Source organism: Sturnira hondurensis, unplaced genomic scaffold, assembly GCF_014824575.4.
Source record: "Sturnira hondurensis isolate 20B ecotype Veracruz unplaced genomic scaffold, ASM1482457v3 Scaffold0019433, whole genome shotgun sequence".
Lineage (NCBI taxonomy): Eukaryota > Metazoa > Chordata > Mammalia > Chiroptera > Phyllostomidae > Sturnira > Sturnira hondurensis.
In genome coordinates, this window is record NW_028092064.1 from 1493237 (window position 1) to 1518368 (window position 25132).

Below are 25132 nucleotides of genomic sequence, written 5' to 3' on the forward strand. Positions count from 1 at the left end.
CTTCATCGCTCAGACCTTACTTCTGCCATGTAGAATGTGCACCTACATTCGTTCTTTCCCCCAACCTTTGGGAAAAAACCTTTCATTTTATCTTTTTAACTCGATTTTTATTTATTTAGATACTTGTTTTTTGTATCAAATGGAATTTTAGCATTTATGTTTTAACGTATTATGGTACAAGAAATTTTATGTAACAAATAATTACAAAACACAAGAACAGATACAGGCGTTTCCGGTACTACCCCTATATAATGTGCATCCTTATCCTTCCCTCAAAAATCTGGGCAAAAAGTATGCATCATACATGGCAAGGTACAGTAGCTTTTCTCACCGAATTACTGTTACCACGAGGAGAGCCCATAATTGAGGCACCAGGGGCAGAGCAATTACATCAGAGCTGAGCCCTCTGGTGTGACCGCAGCTCTGCCAGTTGCAGGGACGTAAACCCAGCGTGGACCCTCCCTCCTTTTTCTGGTTGTTTCTCCAAAAGCCTCCCCTCACGTCATGTCCTTAACACATTCTACTTCTCCTAACTACACTCAGTACATGTTCCTCTTCCAACAAAACAGATTTCCTTTCTGATAATTATCTAGCAGGGGTGATTTCTTGAATACAGCATTTCCCCAACTGCAGAGAATTCCTTGTAAGAAGTTCTAACGGGCTCTGGTAGCTGTGTGTGCAGTGAGCTTCAGAGGGGTTTTTGCTGATGACAGAGGATCCCTTACCTCACGTCCCTCCCTATTACTAAGTTGGCAGCCTGACATTACGAATTCAACACTTAACTCCCTTTGTCTTCTGTCGTAAATGTTAGTATTACCGTCTGCTCCACACCCTCCCCAGCACTGTCCGTGTTTTTATTATAGCTACTCTAGTGGGTGTGAAGTCGTTCATTTTTCCCATAAATACCCTTTATTGAGTTGAGAGAATTCTCTTCAATTTCTAGTTTCCTGAATCTTATCATGAAAAGCTGGATTTTGTCAAATACTTTTTCTGTACTTAGATGGTTGTTTTCTTCACCCACTTTGTTCTACTAATGGGGCTCCACTGTCTTTCTTATGGTGAACGACCCTTGCACTCCTGGGAGAGACGCCTCGGTCCTGGTGTATAGTCCTTTAACATGCAGGTGTTCTGTTGAAAGTTTTCGCACTTACATTCATGAGGAATATTGATCTGTAGTTTTCTGGTGATGTCTTTGTCTGGCTTTAGTATCAGGACAATACTGGTTAATGTTCCCTCCATTTCCTCTGTTTTCAGAGTTTATAAGGAATTAGTGCTATTTCATGGTTAAATGTTTCATATGGTTCAAACAAACCCTGTCGAGCCATCTGGGCCAGGGATGTCTTTGTAGGAAGACTTTAAATTACTAATTCAATTTCTTTGTGGTAATCTATTCACTTTTAATTTCTTCCTGGGTCAGCTTTGGTCATTTGTCTTTCTAGCCACTGGTCCTGTTCATCCGTGTTCTCCCATCTGTTGGCACGTTGTTGCTAGCATGACCTTGAAATCCTTTTGATTTCTGAAGAGCTGATGTTTGTTTCCCTTCATTGCTGATTTCGATAATTTGTGTCTCTCCTTTTTTTCTTGGTTCGGTTAGTCAAGGTTTGTCAATTTTGTTTATTTTCCCAAAGATCCCACTTTTGGTTTGCTTTTCCCTACTACTTTTCTGATTTCTGTTTTACTGATTTCATTATCATCTCTGATTTCCTTCCTTCTGCTTGCTTTGGATTTATTTTGCCCTGATTTTTCGAACTTATTAAGGTGGAAGCTTAGGTAATTGATTGAGATCTTTCTTATGCTCCCCCCGCACATTTTGACTGTCTTAAATTGTTCACTAGGTAAGAATTTTACAAACATTACTTATATTAGCGCTAGTGGTGGAGCTGGGAGTACTGCACCCTCTCCAAGCTGCACGGTGAGAACCACCGATAGTGTGGGGGGACTGTGACTCTCCCCGACACCAGGCTCTTGCTGCCGGCAGGCGTCACACCTCCCTGTGCTTATGGGCTGGTGTGGTGATCCGGTCCACACTGGGTGTCAGGATTCCTTCTGATGGCCTTATGGAATGGATCAATGAGGAAAACCCCAAAGAATTTGTATGTGGAACTGTCACCAACCCAGTTAAGAATTCAGGACTCTCTTGAGCCCCAGTCACATCCAGCTCACCCTTTGGCAACAGACTGAAGGCTTTGAGCAAACATGTGCTGGTTACCACCACGACGGACAGGCTCGCCGTAGGTTACACTCTTAGAAACTGGGCCTTTGTGGCCCCATGGTGCACATGAATCCGATACACGGGTGTGATACAACCTTGCCTGACCCTGTATCACAGTCTGCTGTACTTTACTGGGCCTGTGGAACACAGGGAGGAGGCGGTACTGCCCGCAGGGCGCCCTGAGAAGGAAGCACACTGTGTCCAACTGCTCTGTCCTCCACAGATCCTGGATGCACCTCTAAGCGCACCTGATGGTGTCTGCCAGACGGAAAGGAAGAGACTTTCCCCCACAATCCTTTCTGGGCTCTTCCTCTTCCTTTCCAATACATGCATTTAAAGCCATCAATTTACCTTGCAGTGCTTTCAGCTGCACACAAACTCTGATTTTTTTTATAGTATGTTTTTTAAGATTTTATTTATTTATCTTTAGAGGGGAAGGGAAGGAGAGAAGGAGAGGAATATCAATGTATGGTTGCCTCTCAAGCATCCCCCACTGGGAACTGGCCTGCAACCCAGGCATGTGCCCTGACTGGGAATCGAACTGCGATTGTGTGGTTCGCAGGCCCGTGCTCAATCCACTGAGATACACCAGCCAGGGCTGATGTTTTATTTTCACTCCAAAATATTTTTTAACTCTCCTTGGGATATCTTTAATGTGTTGCTCAATTTCCAAATATTTACAGATTTCCCAAATGTCATTTGGTTGTTGATTTCTAATTTCATTTTGTTGTGGCCACAAATACCATTTCAATTCTTTCAAATAATAGGTATTAAGACTTGCTTTACAACTTAGCATATGGTGCATTCTGGGGAATCTACTGTGCGCCTTTGAAAAGAAAGTGTATTTTGTTGCTCTTGTTGGGTGCAATGTTCTGCGCACTTTAATAATAAAGACCTGGAGTCTTCCCCTAGGAAGCCTGCAATTTCATGCAGGAAGCCACACAGTAAATGACAGTCATATACACATACTATAGAAGTACTCCCCAAAGTATATATAGGAGGTGGAGAAAAGAAGAGCAAGTTCCCCAAAGATCCAACATCTGAATTTCAGGAAGAGGAATAACAAGGGAGAAGCTATAAAAATGAACTTGGAACTATTAAGAAAAAGGTACTATCATTAAGAAAAAAAAAGATTGCAATTTTAAAGCTGACTGGTCAGGATTAGCCAGCCTCCCATTCTGGTTGGTTCGGAAAAGCCAATTCATCACTGAAGTATACATTTTTAAAAATCACGATTACAGAAAATATTTATAACCCTGTCGTGATTACTCACTGTTCAGTGTAATGACAGTACCTGAATCTAACTGGTAGACGACTGTGCCTTTGTCCTCGCCTACGACTTCTGGCGCCTTTTCGTGTCCTGTAGGTTGATAAAAATACTCCGGTTGAGGTGGAACTCTCTCTGAAAGAAGACATTTAAAAAATGCAAAATGAGAAAAGATATAAAAAAGCACTTTAGCAGAACCTAAATTTCTAGTGTGTTTATAAGTTGTCTTGCTTCTTCCCATTAGACTATGAGGAGACTTTCAGTAAAAAACATAAGGTATAAATAGAAGATTTAAAAGTAAGCCAGAAAGGTCAACACAGTTGCTGCAATAACTCTCCAAAATTTGGTCCCGGGCTTCCTTTTACAATCAGGAAAATAGGATCAACTACATACATTTTATTACCACATAGGAACAAGCATATCGATTGTTTCAGAGAAAACAAGGCTTTTTCATTAACACTCAGTTCTAAGAGATTTCTTGCATGCAACTTGGGCAAATTTTCAATATCATTTTAAGTACTGAATCCATTGATGAAAGCCTCTATTTTGCTTCATCTCTCATCTTTCATCCTCAATGCTCCACAGTTGCCCAAACTCGACATGCTCTTTCTCCATTTCCTCTAACTGCGATACTTTTCCTGGACTCAATCGGATCAGGTCTGGCGGCTCCTTCAGACCTCACCTTAGGTTTCAACTCCCCTTGGAAACCCTCACCGATCTTCCAGGCTGGGGTTAAGTGTTCCCAAAGGCACCGAGCTCTATGCAATTGCCTGGTTGTATCTCTTAACTCCCCCACCGGTGTGAGAGCTCTGGGTGTCTCCACCTTGTTCATGACTGACTCTCTAACACTAAGCACTGTACTTAGCGTACGGTAGATGCTTGCTTAATATTTACTGAATGCATATTATATGAGGAAAGTGAGAAAATAAGAAACATCCCGTTGTTTATTTAGCAGTCTAAAGTGGAGACAAGATGTCTGCTAGACATAAGTGTCCTGGCAATTAGAAAAGTCCCCACTTTTCAATGTAACGCACTTCAGGAAATGCTTCATCAGCGGAGTGCTGAAGCTTTCGGCATAGATTATATTTGTACCAAGAGCTCAAAGATATGACCAGCAATGCCATAAAAAAATGCCTCCACCACTTCCATAAAAACCCCAATAAAAAATACAATGGAAAATAGTAAAATCGATGCTCTGGCATTCCTCTAAACTCAGAAACACTCCAGTCTACAGACTGGTGTGACCTTTGTGTTTGGCGAGTGTGTATCAGTTTCCCAGAGCTTAATCATTTCAGGGTGAGACGATAGGTGTTGAACCGGTCCTGCCCCGCACTTCAGGACCCAGGACTTAAAACCGGGAGGCCTCGGAATCGAGTCTGTTGGCACGGCAAGACCATGACGTGGAAGCCACATTACCAATGTGATGGATGTTCTCCTTGATGACCTCACACTCTACTGGCCATCTGGGGGCCTGCAGTGGCTCGCTGCCAGAGAAAAAGGCAAAGAGATCTCGGGGCTCTCGAAGACGCGGGTTTGCTTCACCAAACTCCTCGCGAAGCAGCTGTCTCCTCTTGAGAAGCGGGGAACTCAGCACAGAAGAATCTGCCAAAGGACAAGGGGATGAGTGAGCGGGTTCCTCTTCCTCCAGGGAACTTCACTACTCAACTGTAACAACTAAGCAACTGAGCGCACTGTATTAAAATATGGGCACAGATGTATAATCTTATGACATATTTCTCCTTCAAGAAGATGTATTCGGGGATGACAGCACTGAAATGAAAAATCAAATTAAAATTCTTCACAGTCTATTAAATATTTCAGAGTAAGTTAGAAGAAGCTTTTTTAAAAAATCAGAGCTAATGAGTCTAAGACCTTTTAACAGTGGGTTGCAAATGAGTAAAAAGTTACTCGATGTGTTTTGTTACTTTTGTTTAGAATGAGGCAAGAGAGGGACCTTTCATGTCATCCATTAGCATTTTAGAAAAGTGTACCTAAAACTTTATTTAAAACAATCTGCAAATTAAATTTCTACTTCATCATGTAACCATTCAAAGCACAGAGAGACTTCTCAAACACAGAATGATAAGGGAGTGGCAAAGTACTGCGCATGGTCAGGAGGGACAGAAAAAAGAGCTCTTGGGAAACAGAGAATGAGAAAAAAGGGAGGAAAAGAAAGACTTTCAGGGAGAAAGAGAAAGAAAGGAAAGGAGAGGAAACAGGAACAGAAAGAAACTGCCAGGGGAAGTCAGGAGGCCCCCGGGTGTGGCAGCTCCCGGCTCCGGTGGTGAGAGCAGCGTGGGGAGGCCTGTTCCCACCGAGGGATCTGAGTTGTGCGGTTGGAGGGGCATGAAGTACCTCTGCTCACAGCTTCTGTCTGTCTGTGCACAGCTGAGGAAGAGAGACAGGGAGGCCCTAGAAAGAGGAGGGAGAAGGCGGCCTTGTCTCAGGGATCTTTGTCTTTCTTCTCTCTGCCCCCGTTCCCCAGTCCCTTTCCATTCCCCACACCCACTTTGGGACCCAGTATTTCTACCTCTAAATCTTTTCCCTAATGTTTAATTGGGGGTGGGGGGGAGGAACAATAAACATTTTAAAATATGGTAAAGCCTGGCTGGTGTGGTTAAAGTGGACTGAGCGCCGGCCTGTGAACCAAAGTCACCAGTTCGAATCCCAGTCAGGGCATGTACCTGGGTTGCTGGCCAGGTTCCCCGGAGTGGGGTGTGTGAGAGGCAACCACGCATTGATGTTTCTCTCCCCCTCTTTCTCCCTCCATTCCCTTCTCTCTAAAAAGATAAATAAGTACAGTCTTAAAAAAAGAAAATAAAATATAGACACACGAGGATTTTTTCCCCAAAAAAGAATGGTCACAGCAGTGCCTACACTGGGGGGTTGTTGAGTAAGGAGGGATTTTAGTTCCTTTTGTGCTTTTTTTTTACTGCTTACATGTAACTTTCCTTTTTACCTTTGTACTCTTTTGGTTAAAAAAAAAAGATGATAAATGCTTTGCTATAAAGAAAGAAGAAAAAAAATATCTTCCTTGCTCCAACAATCAAAGCAGGGAAAAAGGCATCAGGCCATTGATTCCACTCGGAACTGAAACCCACTGTCCTGTTACTTCTACCAGCTGATTTCGGCACTTTGTCTTTTTGCCCAAATCTCGTATTTAAAAAATGGCACTTTGATATTTTGGTTTGTATCTTAATTAAAGATAAAATTGGTAAAATTGAGCATCTTTTCATAAAGCTTATGACCATCTGTGTTCATTTTTCTAGAAACTATGTGCCCAGTTTTCTATTTGGTTATCTTTTATATACTGATTTATAAGAGCTGTTTTGTTAAAAAAAATTAATCCGGACTTCCAGCCAAAATGGAGGCATACATAGACACACTGTGCCTCCTTATACAACCAAAAGAAGGACAACAACAAATTTAAAGACTAAAAACAACCAGACTGACAGAAAATCAAACTATATGGAAGTCTGACAACCGTGGAGTTAAAGAAGACACATCCATCCAGACCAGTAGGAGGGGTGGAATCAGGCAGCTGAGGTAGAGCGGACTTGGGCAAGGCAGAAGCTGGCGGACCCTGTGGGTGGCGGATGGCAGACTGGGTGGTTCCACACTCGAGTGCAGATAAACCAGGAGGAACAACTAGGGAGCAAGACAGACCATGCAACCCAGAGTTCCAGTGCAGGGAAATAAAGCCTCAAACCTCTGATTGAAAACACCTGTGGGGGTTGAGGCAGCAGCAGGAGAAACCCCCAGCCTCACATAAGAGTTTGTTGGAAAGACCCACAGGGTCCTAGAATGTACACAAGCCCACCCACCCGGGGAATCAGCACCACAAGGGCCCAATTTGCTTGTGGGAAGCAGGGGAAGTGACTGCAATCTGGCAGAGAACAGAGCAACAGCCATTGTTCCCTCTTAGACCCCTCCCCACATAAAGCGTCACAACCCAGCCACCTGGGTTGCCCCGCCCTGGTTAACACCTAAGGCTCTGCCTCTTACTACATAACAGGTGTGCCAAGACAAAAAAAAAATGGCCCAAATGAAAGAACAGATCAAAGCTCCAGAAAAAAATACAACTAAGTGATGAAGAAATAGCCAACCTATCATATGCACAGTTCAAAACATTAGGATCCTTGTAGAATTGGTTGAATTTGGTTGCAAATTAAAGGAAAAATGAAGGCTATGCTAAGTGAAATTAAGGAAAATTTACAGGGAACCAACAATGATGGGTAGAAAACCAGGTCTCAGATCAACAGTGTGGACCAGAAGAAAGAAAGAAACATTCAACCAGAACAGAATGAAGAAACAAGAACTCAGAAAAATGAGGAGAGGCTTAGGAACCTCCAAAACACCTTTAAACATTCCCACATCCAAATTATAGGGGTGCCAGAAGGAGTAGGGGAAGAGCAACAAATTGGAAACTTATCTGAACAAATAATGAAGAACTTCCCCAATCTGGCAAAGGAAATAGACTTCCAGGAAGTCCAGGAAGCTCAGCGAGTCCCAAAGAAGTTGGACCCAAGGAGGAATACACCAAGGCACATCGTAAGGCACACCAAGGCACATTCCATTAGCCAAGATTAAAGATAAGGAGAGAATCTTAAAAGCAGCAAGAGAAAAGGAGACCATTACCTACAAAAGAGTTCCCATCAGACTGTCAACTGATTTCTCAAAGAGACCTTACAAGCAAGAAGGGGCTGGAAGGGAGTATTCAAAGTCATGAAAGGCAAGAACCTCCATCCAAGATTGCTCTAACCAGCAAAGCTATCATTTGGAATGGAAGGGCAGATCAAGTGCTTCCCAGATAAGGTCAAGTTAAATGAGTTCATCATCACCAAGCCCTTGTTATATGAAATGTTAAAGGAACTTATCTAGGAAAAAGAAGATCCAAAATATGAGCAGTAAAATGACAACAAACTCATAGTTATTAAAAACCAAACCTAAAACAAAAGCCAAAACAAACTAAGCAAACAACTAGCACAAGAACAGAATCACAGACATGGGAAGCACATGGAGGGTTATCAGTGGGGCAGAGAGTGGGAAAAGGTACAGAGAATTAGTGGCATAAATGGTAGGTAGAAGATAGACAGGGGGAGGTTAAGAACAGTATAAAAAATGTAGAATCCAAAGGACTTATATGTACGCCCCATGGACATGAACCAAAAGGAGGGAGTGCAGGTAGGAGGGGGTGTGCAGGGTGGAGGGGAGTAAAGGGGGGAAGTGGGACAACGGTTGTATCGAAACCAATAACACATATTTTAAAAATTAATCTCTTAATGTGTTTGTCACAAATATATATTTCTTTCATTTTCTGACTTTCCTTTATTGGTGGTACTTCTTTCAATACAGAAGTTTAACTTTCTGTAAAAGTTATCAATGTTTTAGTTTATGGCTTTGGGTCTTGAGTCACTCAAAGGTTTTAACTAGAAAAGGGGCCTGATGGAACAGGAGAAGCCAGGGGACCAATTAGGAAGCTTTTCAACAGTGAGAAATGATGGTGGCTTGGGCTGGGGACAGGGAGGGTACCGAGTACAGAGAAGTGAACTGATGTTTGGGTGAATACGTATGGGGTAGAAATTCAGCTGAATTCCTGCCTTGGATTCTGGAATAAACCTGTAGAATACCTGCAGAAAATTATTTTTTGCTTAAGCTAGCTGGAAGTAGTTTCCACCACTCTTATGCAAAGAGCCTTCACAAATATATCCAACAAAACTGTGTGAAAGGTCAATGTTTTAGTGCTGACCAGTGTGGCTCAGTTGGTTGGGTCCCTTCCGCAAAGCAAAAGTTTGCTGGTTCAATTCCTGGTCAGGGCACATGCCTGTGTTGCTCTCACAAAGATGTTTCTTTCCCTTCCCTTCTTTCTCTCTCTAAAAATGAATAAATAAAACCTTAAGAAAAAAAAAGTGAATGTTTTACTCTTGAACAAAGAGCCTTAACCAATCTGCCAACAATTGAGGAAGACAACCCAGAATGTACAGTGTTTTAATTTAAACCTACTATCCAAAGTAGATCTAGAGAGAACTTAAAAAAAAACCACCTCATCTGAGGATATTTCTTCACTGCTTTTAGAAAGAGATGAAGGGAGAGAAAGAAAGAGGGAGGGAGGGAGGGAGGGAGAGAACCATCCACGAGAGAGATACGCATCGACTGGTTGCCTCCTGTAGGCTCCCAGCCTGGGGACTGAACCTAGGTATGTGCTTTGACTGGGAATCAAAACTGAAACTTTTTGGTTATAGGATGATGCTCCAATCAACTGAGCCACACTAGCCAGGGCTAGAGAGAACATTTTTGAGTGATGTCAGAACAGTGGCCAAGTCTGCTTCTCTGGCTTCTCCTACACTGGGCCATGTACTCCCGAATACCCAGAGCAGTCGCTCCAGGCAGTGAGGGTTCCGGGATGCCGCACACTGATCATTACTCACACAGACGCTTCTCCTTGTGCAGGGGTCTGGTATCAAGTCATCTCTTTCCCTAAAGGAGCCACCCAAGACGAATCTAATTGGGGACTATTTTTCCAAACACGCTGGTGTCGGGCAGAGTCTGGTAAACTCCCTTTCTGAACTAAGAAAAGAGGGTTTAATGAAAGGTGCTGGAAGACTGGTTCGGCACCTCCAACACCGAGGTCCGTGCCAAAACCACCACTACCAAACCCCGCGGCCACAGGCCTTTACAACGAATACATCTCATTTCCCAAAGAGCTTCCACATCCCAATTTACTCGAGTTAAACATCATTCCCCCCATTTCACAGTAAGCAGAAGACCTGAGAAGCAGCATGGACAGTGGCCGCTCTAAGAGTGGCCGAGAGCCGCCGCCGCTGCCGCCAAGTGAGGGCTGGTACTCAGAGTGGGGGCGGGGCCCTGTCGCCAGAGCCGCTTTTTCCCGAGGGCTCTGCTGAATCTGGCAAACTGGATATGCGGTTTTCAACAAATCAGTCGTCAGTTTAAAAGTGAAATAGCTACTAAGAAAGTTTAACAAGGTTGAAAGCAATAAAGTTAATATAAAAACTTTATTTCTAAATAACAGGAATAAAGTTAGAAAACCAGAATTAAAAAGATATAATTTACAACAGCATAAAATATGAAGTTTTATGAAAAAAGTTATAAAACTTAATAGGGAAAGATTAAGGAAGACCTAAGTAAATGGGGAATTAGACTACATTCATAGATTGGAGAACCCGGTATCAGCAAATTCTCAGTTCTTGTGAAATTAGAGTCTATAGATTCAGTGCAATCCCAATATATTTTTTTAAATATCACAAGTCAATTCTAAAATTATATAAAAAGGCAAGAATAACCAAGACACTTTTGAAGATCTGGAAGATGTACCTTTCCAGATATTAAGACTGTATTAACAAAAGTTAATAATAATGTCTCATGTCACAATCCAGCATATTGAAGTTTTTTTTTTAATAAAGATTTTATTTATTTACCTTTAGAGGGGAAGGAGAGAGGGAGAGAAACATCAATGTATGGTTGCCTTTTGTGCGTCCCCTGCTGGGAGTTGGCCTGCAGGGAACCGGCCTGCAACCCAGGCATGTGCCCTGACTGGGAATAGAACCACGATTGTGTGGTTCGCAGGCCTGTGCTCAATCCACTGAGCTACACCAGCCAGGGCATGAAGTTTTAAGGCAAAAAAAAAAAAAAGACTTTCAATGTCACATAGTGTAATTAACAAAGGGTGTTAGTGTAAGGGAAGACAAACAGACAATGGGGACATGGTACTTGAAAAATTCATCATTAGTTGACCCAAGCATAACTCTCTCAGTTAATGAAACATTTTCGGGAAAGGTAATGCTAGACGGGAACAAGATACTGAAGCAGGATGGTAAGAATCCAGGAAATTTCCTGGGCTAGCAGAATGGGAAAACTGATACCAGATAATTAAACCAGGCCACACAATTTGAACAGCTTCCAGCCAGATAGTGAATCGTGGGACCCTGGTTAGGGGACACCTGAGAGCAAATGGTTTCACTGCTCCTCACTAACCAGAGAATAAATACATAGTTTATGTCACCCTGGTCAGGGACATAAGGAGACAGGGACCTGATTAATGCTATTTATGCCAGCTAAACCCAAGTAAGAATGAAGTTGGGGGAACAAATAATAACACAAACTCAATTAGAGTGTGACAGAGTCTGACAGAGGAGGTAGATTTTGGAATATGGTAAGACAATGGAGACATCAACATAGTGGCTCTGGCTACACCAACGGACAGATCAACGAGTAATCCCAGACTCCCCTGTACGCTCATTTGGATGCATCATCATATGAAAAACACATCTAGAAAGCTAAGGAACATCCTGCTGAAACCCTCCCCTCGGATTCTCCTCACAACCTCCAAGAAAGAAAAAAACCCTTAAGACAAAGACCCAGTGCGGCTTGCTCTAGAGCCACGCCCCATCTCCAACTCCAACGTGAACTTTTTCCTTCCTCCTAAACTCCAGGGGTCCCTAACAGACTTGCAACCAGGGGTGCACTGAGCACCAGCAGCTCGTTCCAGGCTAACCCCCTGATCCTGTCTTCAAGGCCCCTTGGATCTTTCCTGTTGCTTCTTCTACCCTAAGCCCTTCCTTTGTTTCACTGTCGCAGCTTTTAATAAACGTACTCTCAAATTCACCTGGACTCTTGTGGTGAACTCTGTCCTGCATGAAGTCAAGAACCCACACACTACCGACTCTGGGCCGGGGCCCCATCCGGTAAAATATTACCTTTATAGTAGCCATAGTACTGGAGGTGGCGGTACATAAAGTCTTCATAAGGATCAGGATGAGTCTGTGAAAGGAAAGGCCATTTAAATCAGGAAAGTCCTTTCAAATAATACTGAACTCTTAACAAAAGGTACACAAGCATTGTTGCAGAGAGTATGCCTGAGGACTTCCATCAACAAGCCAACTGAAAGACATTCACACAAATCACTGTCCTGGGGATGAAGATCTCCAGCTCGAAAAAGGTACACCTTCCGATTGTACTGGGTTTCCGTGGAGTTCCTGGAGAGAGGCGTGTACCCACCTCCTGCTTTAAGTCTGTTTCCAGCGCTGGGAACATGTTACTGCTGTATGGCACACTGAAGATCAGTCACATAGGCATCCAGCCACAGCCGCTGCTCGAGTTCCAAAAGGGCAGTTGATTACACAGAAGATAAATAACAACAGGACAACTGAAAAGCTTGCCCATATTCACCACTTTGCTCCCGCAGCTCCCACGCGATTTTAGGACGCCCTGCCACATAGCTCCCTCTTCCCTGCCGACTCAGCCTCTGTTCAGACAGAGTCCCCGCCGGTGGGTCCCTCTGCAGCACAGAGGCGCACCTGAGGAATCAGGAAGGGCGACGGGTGTTCCAGCCTTCTCCTCCCGAGGGGCCGTCGTTTGCAGGCCGCAGGCTTCCCTCTCCCTGAGCAGGATGCCCGCCACCAGGAGCCGCAGGTGGAAAAAAACGAGAACGGGAGGATACAGCAAGTTAGTTTGCGGTAGATGGAAAAGGTCAGAGGCTCGGAGAGTGGGCTCTGAAAAGAGGTGCAGTGGTTCAGGGCTTCCTGGTCGGGGGCGGGGGGGGGGAAGGTGGTGAAGGGAAGTTACCCGCAAGGTGGGCGGCGGACTGGGTTTCTTAGAAGCACAGAGGGAAGTCACCGCCTCCGCGCTCAAGCTCCGGGCGCAGGGGCTGGCGGGGCGCCTGCGGTGGCAGGAACGCCTGAGCGAGGCGGGAGGTAGAGGCCCCGCTGCGCACTGGGCGGACCGAGAGGCAAGCTCTCCGCCCGAGAAGCAAGCTCACCCGCCGGCTGTGGCTGGGGCCCGCGTAACCTAGCAACCACAAAGCGGAAGCGGGGAGGGCAGGCGGCTGGGCACTTCCGGGAAGTGAGGCCCCGCCTAATGAGGAAAGGTTGCTGTTTAAAAAAAAAATTTAGAGGGAAGAGAGACTTCGAAGGGTGAAAGAAAACATCTATCGGCTGCCTCGTGCACACCCCCTCCCTGGACCTGGTCCGCAACCAAGGCCCGAGCGCCGACCTACTGGGAATCAGCCGGCGACCTTCCGGATCGCCGGCTGGCGCTCGTTTGCAGAGCCACCAGCCAGGTTTGGCAAGATCGCGGTTTCAGTCCTTCTCATACCCCATTGCAGCGCCACTTCTGGGTTGTCCGAGGAATACGGAGCCTGTAGTCCTCAATATACCCCAAACTCATTTGCTGTCCCTCAGCTTCCGCTGACGAGCGTTGCTGAAAGGGTGCCACTCTCACAGTAATGTTTCTCTCCCTGTCCCCCCCCCCCATCTGAAAAGCAACAAAAAATGTCCTCTGGTGAAGATTTAAAAAAAAAAAAAAGATCGACTTAAAATAAGGCTTGGTTACGTAATCACGGAGTTAAATGTACAAGAGCAAAAGGACAGACCATCAAAAGTATTTAAAAAAGTGGCTTTATTAGAGCATATATACAAATTTACAAGGTCAGAAACTGGATAAATACAAACAGCTTTAAAACACAATTTGACTTTTCTTCAGTTTAAAGTGACTTTTACCTGATTGTGGTACAATAGAAAATACAAAACAGTAAACTGCTTTTTAAATACTGGAATTTTATGGAAATAGTTCACACATAGAAGGGAGGTGGATTTTGGAATATGGTAAGACAATGGAGACAACATAGTGGCTCTGGCTACACCAACAGACAGATTTAAGGGGGGGATCCTCAAAGTCAAAGGCAAGAACACGTGCTGCTGCTGGTACTGAAATGAAGTATTTCATCTTGTGCATGAAATGACAGCTTCTGATTCCAGAGTGTGCGAGATTAACAGTTTTAGAGGCCACCTGTCAGCACAAGGCAAACAGCAGCCTGACCAACTCCACACTTCAGGGGTCGCCAAGCAGAGGAAGAGTTCAGGGAGATTGTGACACCCCAGGGAAGCGAGGCAGAGGCCAGAGCTGCCTCCTAATTGCACTTGTTCTGGAGCGGGGTGGGAGCGCTCCACACTGGGGTGCCTCATGGGCCTCCATCAGGAAGGGAAATTGCTCACTTTCTGTCAGGGTCCTCTACAGAGGTGTCACCCTGATGAGCCACACTGTCCAGGCGGATGAGGTGATGTACCTAGCACTCTGAGTTTGCCAGTGTGACAATAAAGGCAGCCAGGCCAAAGTGTTCAGTCACTCCACCCTTCGGCAAAAGAAACTGCATCTCACAAATGTGAAACCCTACGTGTATGTCTTTGCCCAGAAAATTCATTTGCTCCCCCCCATAGCATTTAGTTCATTGACAACAGTAAAACAGGTTAAGACTTTGAACACACACACAATAAGAACTGAAAACAAAACAGAACAAAAAACTATGTGTTTGGAGTCATTTTCCTTCGCTTCAGTCTTGCTCGCCAATCCTCAGGAAGGGCTTCAAAATTAGCATTTCTTTCTGCCATGCCACTGTGGAAACAACATGTAGATTACTTCACCAGGAAAAAAAAGCATAAAACCGTTCATTGCCTTCCAAAAATATCTAACATGTAAAACATGTTACAGTTTCTGAAACATGTGAAAGTTTCAAGATGTTCAAATGCTTCAAGCTTCTGAGCTAAGTGCCAGAAAATTCTTTATCAAATTTCTTTTCATGGGTCAATGAAAGACATACACATACTTTATACAGCTTTTATATGGATGTTAGTGCATATATTTACTTATCTTTAGCAACCACTAAAGCCACATTAAAGGAATAAAACACATTCTTATCAAAGTTTTTAGTGGCCTCCGGAGTTATGCTTCTTTGAAGATATGTTTAACCTTCAATAGACCATCAGGAACCTTTGGACCTAAAGGTTTTGAGATTCTCTTTTGACCAGTTCTATTCATAAAGATTGGTATCTCATGGCTTATCCAGTCATTAAAAAACAAAAAACAAAAAAACCAAACAAACAAAACAGATCAGCCCTGGCTGGTGTGGCNCTTTTATATGGATGTTAGTGCATATATTTACTTATCTTTAGCAACCACTAAAGCCACATTAAAGGAATAAAACATATTCTTATCAAAGTTTTTAGTGGCCTCCGGAGTTATGCTTCTTTGAAGATATGTTTAACCTTCAATAGACCATCAGGAATCTTTGGACCTAAAGGTTTTGAGATTCTCTTTTGACCAGTTCTATTCATAAAGATTGGTATCTCATGGCTTATCCAGTCATTAAAAAACAAAAAACAAAAAAACCAAACAAACAAAACAGATCAGCCCTGGCTGGTGTGGCTCTGGGGAATGAGCGCCAGCCTGTGAACCAAAGGGTTGCTGGTTTGATTCCCAGTCAGGGCACATGCCTGGATTGTAGGCCAGGTCTGCAGTAGGGTGGGGGGGGTGTACGAGAGGTAACCATGCATTTATGTTTCTCTTCCTCTCCTTCTTCCCTTCCACTCTCTAAAAATAAAAAAATTTAAAGCTCTCAGATTCTATCTTGCAATTATTAGAATGGATGTAGTAGAGTCTTTTCAAAATCTAAAATAATCTAAGATAAAATTACAGGATTGTGGCATTTACCTCCATCATTTTGCTATTTCATCATTGTAGGAATTAATCATTACTGAATTCCCAGCAATACTAAAAATAAAAAAAAAGACTAAAACAATAAAAAACCACCCAACCCTGATAATAATGCAATCATCTATAAGGATAATGCAAAAGTGAAATAAATTGTCACTAATACCATCCCTCAGTTTTCTAATTATATTGCCCAAAATAGTGTATTAAGTCTGGAGAAGACATCTGCAGGTTTTTTTTTCTTTTACAAATACAAAACAAAGCGACAGAGTGGCATTGTAGATTCTAATTATGATAAAACTGACCACATAAGTAAAATCTCAGATTATGTGTTAAGAAGACCATATTCTTTTTTAAAAAACATATTTTTAACTTATTTTTAGAGAGGGAGAAAGAGGTAGAGAAACATCAATGTGTGGATGCCTCTCATGTACCCCCTGCCAGGGCTGGCTCACACCCAGGCATGTGCCCTGACTGGAAATTCAATCAGCGACACTGATTTGCAGAATAGCACTCAATCCATGGAGCCACACTAGCCAGGCATATCTCTTTTAAAAAAGATTTTATGTATTTATTTTTAGAGAGAGTGGAAGGGAGGGAGAGAAACATCCATGTGTGGTTGCCTCATGCACACCCTCTACAGCTGACCTAGCCTAAAGCCCAGGCATTGTGCCCTGACTGGAAACTGAATTGGTGACAATTTGGTTTGCAGGCCTGTGCTCAATCCATTGAGCTATACCAGCCAGGGCCGGAAGACCATATTCTAAATGAATTTTCTCAAATTCAAGACTGGTGAGTAAACAGTATTTCCTAAGGACAAAAAGGAAATAAAGTATTCTCATTCAAAAGGAACAATTTCATCACCCAGTATGTTGTAACAAGAACCTGGACCAGCTAGCTCATTGTCCTAAGAAGATGTGTGACAGGAATCTTTCTGGTTTTATGATGCTGCATGCTAAAATTTATTTGATAGGGTCCTCAAGTGGAAAAATGCTAAAAGCAGATAGGTAGTGATTGGTGAGAAATAGACATTTTAGAAACAAATAAATTCAATTGGAGGTGTAGTGGAAACACTATGCCTCCTTGCACAACCAAGTCTAAAGACAATGAAGTTTTAGTAACAAAAATGCAACCAAAATACAGAAAATTGAACTGTATGGAAGTCTGACAATGGACCATTCAGCCAGACTGGTAAGAGGGGTGGAGTCAGCAGCTGGCAGAGTGGGGTCATGCAGGAAAAGGTGGCCAGACTGACCCAGGAGTACAGGCGGTGGTTGACAGATCCCAGGTGTGGGGTGGCAACGGGCGGACCCAGTGACTCCCAGTGAGGGTGAAAGGTGGCTGGCTGGCCATGGTCACAGATAAACCAAGTGAAGGAGCGATAAGTGAGACAGACTGCTCAGGCTAGGACCCCAGCGACGGGAATTAGAGCCTGAAAGCACCAACTGGAAAGACTTTTGGAGTCGAGGTGCGGGAGAGGCTCCCAGGCACACAGAGAGTTTGTTGGAGAGACCCACAGGGTCCTGGAGGGTGCACAAACCCACACACCCCGGAGCCAGCACCAGTGGGGCCAGGTTTGCTTGTGGGAAGCAGCAGAGGGGACAGAAATCTGAGTAAGAGGGGAACAAATGCCACTGCCCCTCTCTGACCCCGCCCCCACATACAGCATCACAACCCAGCAACTGGGTCACCCCACCCTTGTGAATACCTAAGGCTTTGCCACTCATATGTAACAGGTGCGAACAGACCAAAACATTATGGCTGAAGAACAGCTCAAAGTCCCAGAGCCAATAATTCTAAGCGACCAAGAGATAGCCAACCTATCAGATGCACACAGTTCAAAACACTGGTGATCAGGATGCTCACAGAATTGATTGATTTTAGTCACAAATTAGAGGAACATATGAAGGCTAAACTAATTGAAATGAAGGGAAATGTACAGGAAACCAATAGTGATGGAAAGGAAACTAGGACTCAAATCAATGGAATGGACCAGAAGAAAGAACGAAACATCCAACCAGAAAAGAAGGAAGAAACAAGAATTCAAAAAAATGAGGAGAGGCTTAGGAACCTCCAGGACATCTTTAAACGTTCCAACATCCGGATTATAGGGGTACCAGAAGGGGAAAAGAAACAGCCATGAGTGGAAAACTTATTTGAACAAATAATAAAGGAGAACTTCCCCAGTCTGGCAAAGGAAATAGACTTCCAGGAAATCCAGGAAGCTCAGAGAGTGCCAAAGAAGTTGGACCCAAGAAGGAACACACCAAGGCACATCATAATTACATTAGCCAAGACCAAAATGAAGGAGAGAATCCTAGAAGCATCAAGGGATAAGGGGACAGTCACCTACAAAGGAGTACCCATCAGACTGTCAGCGGATTTCTCAAAAGAGACCTTACAGGCAAGAAGGGGCTGGAAAGAAGTATTCCAAGTCATGAAATCCAAAGACCTACAGCCAAGATTGCTTTATCCAGCAAAGCTTTCATTTAGAATGGAAGGACAGGTAAAGTGCTTCTCAGATAAGGTCAAGTTCAAGGAGTTCATCATCACCAAGCCCTTATTATATGAAATGCTAAAGGGACTTATACAAGAAAAAGAAGATGAAAAATATGAACAGTGAAAGGACAGCAAACTCACAGTTATTAACAACCACGCCTAAAACAAAAGCAAACCAAGACGACAGCTAGATCAGGAGTGGAACCACAGAAATGAAGAACACATGGAGGGTTAGCAACGGGAGTGGGAGGAGGAGAAGGGGGGAGAAGGTACAGAAAATAGCATAGACAGTAGGTAGAAAATAGATAGGGGGGAGGGCAAGAATAGTAGGGGAAATATAGAATCTAAAGAACTTGTGACACATAGACAGAAATGGAAGGGGGGGTGGTGGGGGAGGGGTATGCAGGGTGGAGGGGAATGAATAGGACAACTGTAATGGCATAATCAATAAAATATATTTAAAAAATAATAAAAATTTCAATTGGTGTTTATGTGTCTGAAAATTAAAATATTTTGGTTTCCGAAGCAAAGAGCGGCTATTTTCTACCAAATGTTTTTCTAAGTACTATGTTTATGGATACTGCTAGTTCAAAAACCAGAATAATAAACTAGACCCATCAGAGATGAATTTGAAATCTGGCACACTATGAGATGAATACAGTCCAGGTTATGCACGACAATTCAGCAACATCAGAAGAATGTTGCTCATTTCAATATGTTTACCTTCAAACTAGGAAAATAAAAAATAAAAATTTGAGTTAGCTTTGTTTAAATTCTTAAAATTTCTAATACATTGCTTTCACCCCTTTTCTTTATTTTTAACTTCTGTAAATTATATATAAAATAAATTTTAGAAAAGTATATAAAAGGGTCTATTAGATTTAGAAGCAAAGGGGGTTGTTATTTTTCCCGGTATCTTGAGTTACAGGTTACACACAGCCCTTTGCATAAGCTGAGCAACTGGTAGGAGCTAGTACTGTAGCTCTGGTAGTTCTGATTTTAAAAGAGGCTAAACCATAGCGTTTATGGATAAATATTTCTATGAATTCACCATAACCCACCCCATCTGTGTTCTCTTTACCTGACCAGCTGCTGCTGTTTCCACTCTTCAATTCGCTTCTGTGCTGTTGACTCCCGGTCCTCCTCGCTGGAACTAGAGTTCTCCTCTTCATCTAACTCACGCTGGATACTCTGCCACTTCTTCACCAGAGAGGGCATTTTGGTTTTACTCTTCTTTGCCTATAACAAAGGTCAAAGGTCAGAAGGAATGTAATACATAAAGTAAGGAAACGAATCCTCCACATGTGTCATCAGGATCTTTTCCTAGTGCTAAAAAATAAGTAAACTAAAATCAAAAGAACAGAAACATAAAATAAATACCATTCTAAGTTCTTGCCAAAAATTTCTACCAACTATAAACTGAATGCTTGGCTAAAAATTTTAAAAAGGTAAACATGGCTGAATTATCAAATCAGGTCAGAAAAATTTTTTTTAGCTTGCTTGTTCTATGCAAGTCAGAACTGTTGCCCTTACCTCATCTCCAGAGAATTATGGTGTTCCCCTTCACAAATTCTAAATAGATGCAGTGTTAACATCAAGTGAAAAATAGAGGTGAGAAACAAATGACCAGCATTTCTGGGAAGAGCAACAAAGTCCATGGCAATTATTAAATGTGAAAAAAACAAGGAGATATATCAAAACATAAATAATGACATTTTTAAAAGTTTTATTTATTTATTTTCAGAGAAAGGGAGGGAGGGAGAGAAGGACAGAAACATCAATGTGTGGTTGTCTCTTGCATGCCCCTAACTGGGGTGGAACTGGCAACCCTTTGGTTTGCAGGCTGGCACTCAATCCACTGAACCACAGCAGCCAGGGCAATTTTAAGAGGGTACTGATAAATTTACTTTTCTTCTTTAGGCTTGTACCTTTATTTTCTAAATTTCCTACAATAAACACATACTTTTCTAATAAAAAAATACTTGTGATATCTGCAAATGCAGAACCACCTATGTCCAGCATGGATTACTCCATCAGGACCTTCAGGCTTCCAATCAATGGCACTCCAGCAGAAAGGCCTTCCTGTACTGCCCTCTCTGAAATAGTACCACCTCCTAAAGACTACTCTGTCCTCTTACACTGCTTATTTTTTTCACTGCATTTTATCTTTTAAAAACACACTGTTTCTTTTTAGAGAGAGGGAAATGGAGGTATAAGGAAAGGGACAGAAACACTGATGGGTGAGAAAAACACCAACTGGCTGCCCCCTGAACCCCCCCAACTGGAGACCCAGGAGTGGCCAAGTGAGAATGGAAGCAGCAACCCCTTTGTTCGCGGGATGATGCCCAACGCACTTAGTCACACCATTCAGAACTTTCCACTGCATTTTTAAATGCTGAACATTTATTTGCTTATCTGTCTCACTACTTCTGTTTCTACTTCTCCCCTAGCTGACCCAAAAGAGGCTGTACCAAAGCAGAGATTTTATTCATTTGATTTACTATCAAATCCCAAGTTCCTACGGAGAACGCCTGACAAGTAGTATGCACTGGAAATATACGTGACGTGTGATTAGTTATGTGAAACTGAGAGTGCCACTGTATTAGAAATTGACAAAACAAATGCGCATCACTGTTTTTGAAAAGGAGCAGAGCTGTGTGCTTGAAGAGCTGACCAGGTTACAATCTAGGCATGACACGCAGGCACTTGAGTGGCAACTGTGACTGCATGCTACTCATCCTGCCAGGACTGGTTACAAGCATCCTTACTGTTTTTCCTGCTCACACTTGGCACCAACACATTTTTTAAGTCCCAAAGATCTGTGTCAATATTTTTAGCCTGAAAAAACAAGTACTTGGCTCCCTGCTCCTACCCTATCTTGACTATCACTGACAGTTCTTAAGTGTTTGAGAAAATGGATGCCCATCCTGTGACGCTTTAGACCTGCAGCTCCACATACCTGCCCACATTCTATCCTCCTATTTCACCTGTGGTACAAGAAGACCAACCACACACACACCTTTCCAGAAACCAGAGCCCATCCTGGGTTAGCAGGGAACCAACTGAGCAAAAAGTAACATGGGTAAGTAATGGTCACGTGTGTCTACAGGGCTCACCAGGGTACAGCTGCTCACCGAACACCTGCAAAGTGATTAAAAACCACAGACCCAGATAGAGTCACCACTGTTCCACTTTGACTTTTGTAAGGTTTCCTGAACTTTTGCATTTTTAATCCCTGTATGTCATGGGACAATAAGTTTTATTTTAGAAGTTATCTTTCACACTTGAAATCACAGATACTGAGTTGCACTGGCTATTTGAACACATTTTAAATAGGGCAACACTGCCACCAAAGGAATAAAAATTAAATGGCTATAATTCCTTTTTTATAGTTTATTTTCTATTAAGCTGCACACAAAATGCTTCATCTTGGTGAAAATATATATTGGTCTCAAATATTCTTAAACATTAGAGGAATTAATTATGCATTTTATATTATTTAAAAATGGCTTGTTTTTTTTAAAATAAGGTTGTTTTTTTAAAAAAAGGTTGTTTCTTTACAGATACCAGGTATATAAAAACCATGTACTAATTTGGAATTCTGGGTTTTCAAAACTATTATTACTTATGTAAGATCATAAAAGCACACATGGCTAAAAAATTACTCGTTGAATTGAGAGGAGACAGTAATTAATTACCTCTTTTGGAGGACTGGAGAAAGAATGCTAAGGAAGGCTTCATATAAAAAATGATTCCTGAAGTACTGGTTGTCTAACATTTAATCATGTAAAGAATCAACACTAGTGGGATTCACGGACAAGCTAAGACGAGGGGATAAAGCAGTACCTTGGCTCAGAAGAAGTGTATACGCTATGGTACATAGCTTGAAAACAGTCTATTCAAGACATTGTCCTAATTGTCACTGTTGATTTTTATATTTACTTCATTTCTAGATAATTTCTGGAACCATGGTACCAACTTGGACAAGTGTGGTTCAAATACAGAAGAAATACCTTGTCTATTTTTTGTGAACATAAAACTCATTCAGGAAGGTTCCTTGAACCATTGTAAGGCAAATAAATTTGCCGTGGTGATCCGTGGAGCAAAAGATTACAGTTGAGGTTGAGGCAGACAACAGGACATCAACACTGGGAGAAAACACTACTCAGAAACTTTCTTTGGGTAATTAGGGCATTCAAGTGTCCACAAAGGTGGTATCTGAAAGATGGCAGACAAAAAACCCTGAGCCCTTGTTTCCCACATGGAAACAATATGCAGATATAGGTGGACGAAAACTGGCTTTGTGGGAACCGTGGAAAACAGATATGCAGCGATCAAGAGAATACCTGATCAAGAAAAAGGCCACTTAAGCCTTGCCAGGTTGCAAGTTTAATCCCAGATCAGGACACATGCAAGAATCAACCAATGAATGAATAAAAAAGTAGAACAAATCATTATTTCTCTCTTTCTTGAAACCTATGTTTAAAAAAGCTACTCAGAACAGTAGGAATTATTGTGGTATATTTGCTTATACTTGCACAATCCCTTCCCCAGTGCTATTGGGATAAAATAACCCAATTCTCAGTTCCCTCCCCCCCCCCTTAGGAGGGAATAAAAGACAGCAATGTATGTACACCTGGAACTAATACAAAATAATATGGAATGTAAACTGTAATGAGAAAAAAGTGGAATGTATTAAAATATTCTGGCCTATCACTACCTAAGGAACAGGTTTCTGTACTGCCTAAGTTGGAGCAAAGGCAGGTGGCTAGAGCTTCTGAAAACCAAAGGAGGACTGCAGTCATGTGAACACCTGGTGCCAAGAGATATGGGAGAGGAATACAGTACAACAATCCAAGGCTCCTAGAAGCAGCAGACGTGAGACTCTTAGGTTAATTAAAGCTAAATGTACACAGGTAATGGGGGAAAAAAACCCAAAAATCGATATGCCATTTGCAAACAGATAGGTGACAACAAAGAAGCACAAGTCTAGGGAACACAAATGCCCAGAAAAGGTCCTAAGAAAAAATCCTGAGCCTTCATGCTGGGCTTATTAATGAAGGTCTCCCCTCATACACAGCCAGTGTACAGACTGGGAGTTTTGACAAATGCCCAATTTTCAAGAAAAGATCACAAAGCGTACAAAAAATTGAGAAACATGCCCATTCAAAGGAACACAATAAATCTCTGCATACCAACTATAGATCAGCTGAATTGAAAAATTTCTTTAGTTCAAATGCAGACTCCAATAGGCAGAAGAAAAAAATCAGCAAAATTGATAAGTCATTTGAAATTTTTGAGTCTGAAAAGCAAAAAGATACAGCAAAGAGAGTACCAGTCTAAGCACTTTGAACTGTAAGTAGGATTAAACCCAGAAGACCACACTGAGATACATAATCAAATAGCCAAATAGGGAATCTTAAAAGCAGCTAAAGAAAAGTGACTTGTCCAGAGCTCTTCTGGCGTAAAAACTTGCAGGCCACAGGCAGTGGGATGACACATGTACAGCGATCAAAGGAAAAACTATTAACTGAGACAGGTAAAAATGGCCTTCATAAATGAGGGAGAAATTAAGACCTTTCTCGAGAAATGTAAACTGAAGAAGTTCATTATCACTAGACTTGCCCGAGAAGACATGCTAAAGGAGTCCTTTAAGTGGAAGCAAAAATTGTTAGATAATAACTTGTTAAACAAAATTATAAAGTTCTCTGGCAAAGTAAATATAGATAATTACATAGACAAAATTTGTATTATTGTGATTTTAGATGGCAATTCTATTTATTCTACAGAATCTAAAAGATAAAAGCATAAAAAATTATAAATCTATGTTAAAAAGTACACAGTATATAAAGATATAATTTTTAACACCAACAACATAACTTTAGCATATTCTATGAAATTCCTACAGTAGCTATAAATATAGAATGTACATAAAAGAAATGTACATAAAGGGAATATACATAAAGGAAATTTTTCCAGTGTCACTGAAAAAATCAATTAAACACAAAGACAGGGAGAAAACAAGGGACAAAAAAGCTGTTAAAACATATACAAATATTTATTGACATTTTATCACTGACGTTTTTGTTCTTCTTCTTAAAGAAGACCCTTTAATATTTCAAACAAAAAGGACATATATAAAACAAGTAACAAAAATGGCACTATGAAGTCCTTACCTATCAGTAAGCAGACATAGGCAGATTTAAAGTGAAGGGACAGAAAAATGTGTTCCACGCACACAGTAATCAAGAGAAATAGACTGTAAGTCTACAACAGTTACAAAAAGTAGAGAAGGACATTATATAATAAAAGGGTAACTAAATCCAACTTTATTAAAACAATATTACCACTTACAGTAACATCCAAAAAAAATAAAATACCTGAGAATAAATTAAAACCCTAAATATATAAAAAGGTGTCCTGTGCTCACAGACTACAAGATTCGAACAATACTGGTAAGATGGCAATAGGCCCAAACAACCTACAGATTAAATGCAGTCCCTATTAAACGACACCGCCTTTTTTATGAAAAAATGAAAAACAAGACCTTTAAATTCATGTAAAATTATAAGGGTGCGGTGGTGGCATTTTCAAAGGTAATGGAGATTGAAGCACAGACCCACTAGACTGAAGAAGGGTCCAAAATAGCTAAT

At 41.9% G+C, this 25132-nt stretch overlaps 2 protein-coding genes across 4 annotated transcripts in view; both read right to left on the reverse strand.

The window, feature by feature from the left end:
• The window catches only part of AGBL2 (AGBL carboxypeptidase 2), a 33205-nt gene extending 19943 nt beyond the window's left edge, over window positions 1-13262 (reverse strand). Inside the window, exons 1-6 of one of the 3 annotated variants that reach the window (XM_037028005.1) lie at window positions 13062-13262; window positions 12495-12876; window positions 12194-12257; window positions 5835-5891; window positions 4896-5081; window positions 3507-3614 (exon numbers count right to left, since the gene is read on the reverse strand). In XM_037028005.1, the coding sequence (XP_036883900.1) occupies window positions 3507-3614; window positions 4896-5081; window positions 5835-5891; window positions 12194-12257; window positions 12495-12530 (451 nt within the window). In that variant the 5' untranslated portion in view covers window positions 12531-12876; window positions 13062-13262. Of the gene's footprint in view, window positions 1-3506; window positions 3615-4895; window positions 5082-5834; window positions 5892-12193; window positions 12258-12494 lie in introns of all 3 variants that reach the window. The other 2 variants (XM_037028006.1, XM_037028007.1) reach the window with 2 other exon arrangements.
• A 609-nt stretch (window positions 13263-13871) lies between these two features.
• Window positions 13872-25132, reverse strand: part of FNBP4 (formin binding protein 4) — a 41184-nt gene continuing 29923 nt past the window's right edge. The window contains exons 16-17 of the mRNA XM_037028004.1: window positions 19561-19718; window positions 13872-14885 (exon numbers count right to left, since the gene is read on the reverse strand). Coding sequence (XP_036883899.1) covers window positions 14795-14885; window positions 19561-19718 — 249 coding nt within the window. The 3' untranslated portion in view covers window positions 13872-14794. The remainder of the gene's footprint in view (window positions 14886-19560; window positions 19719-25132) is intronic.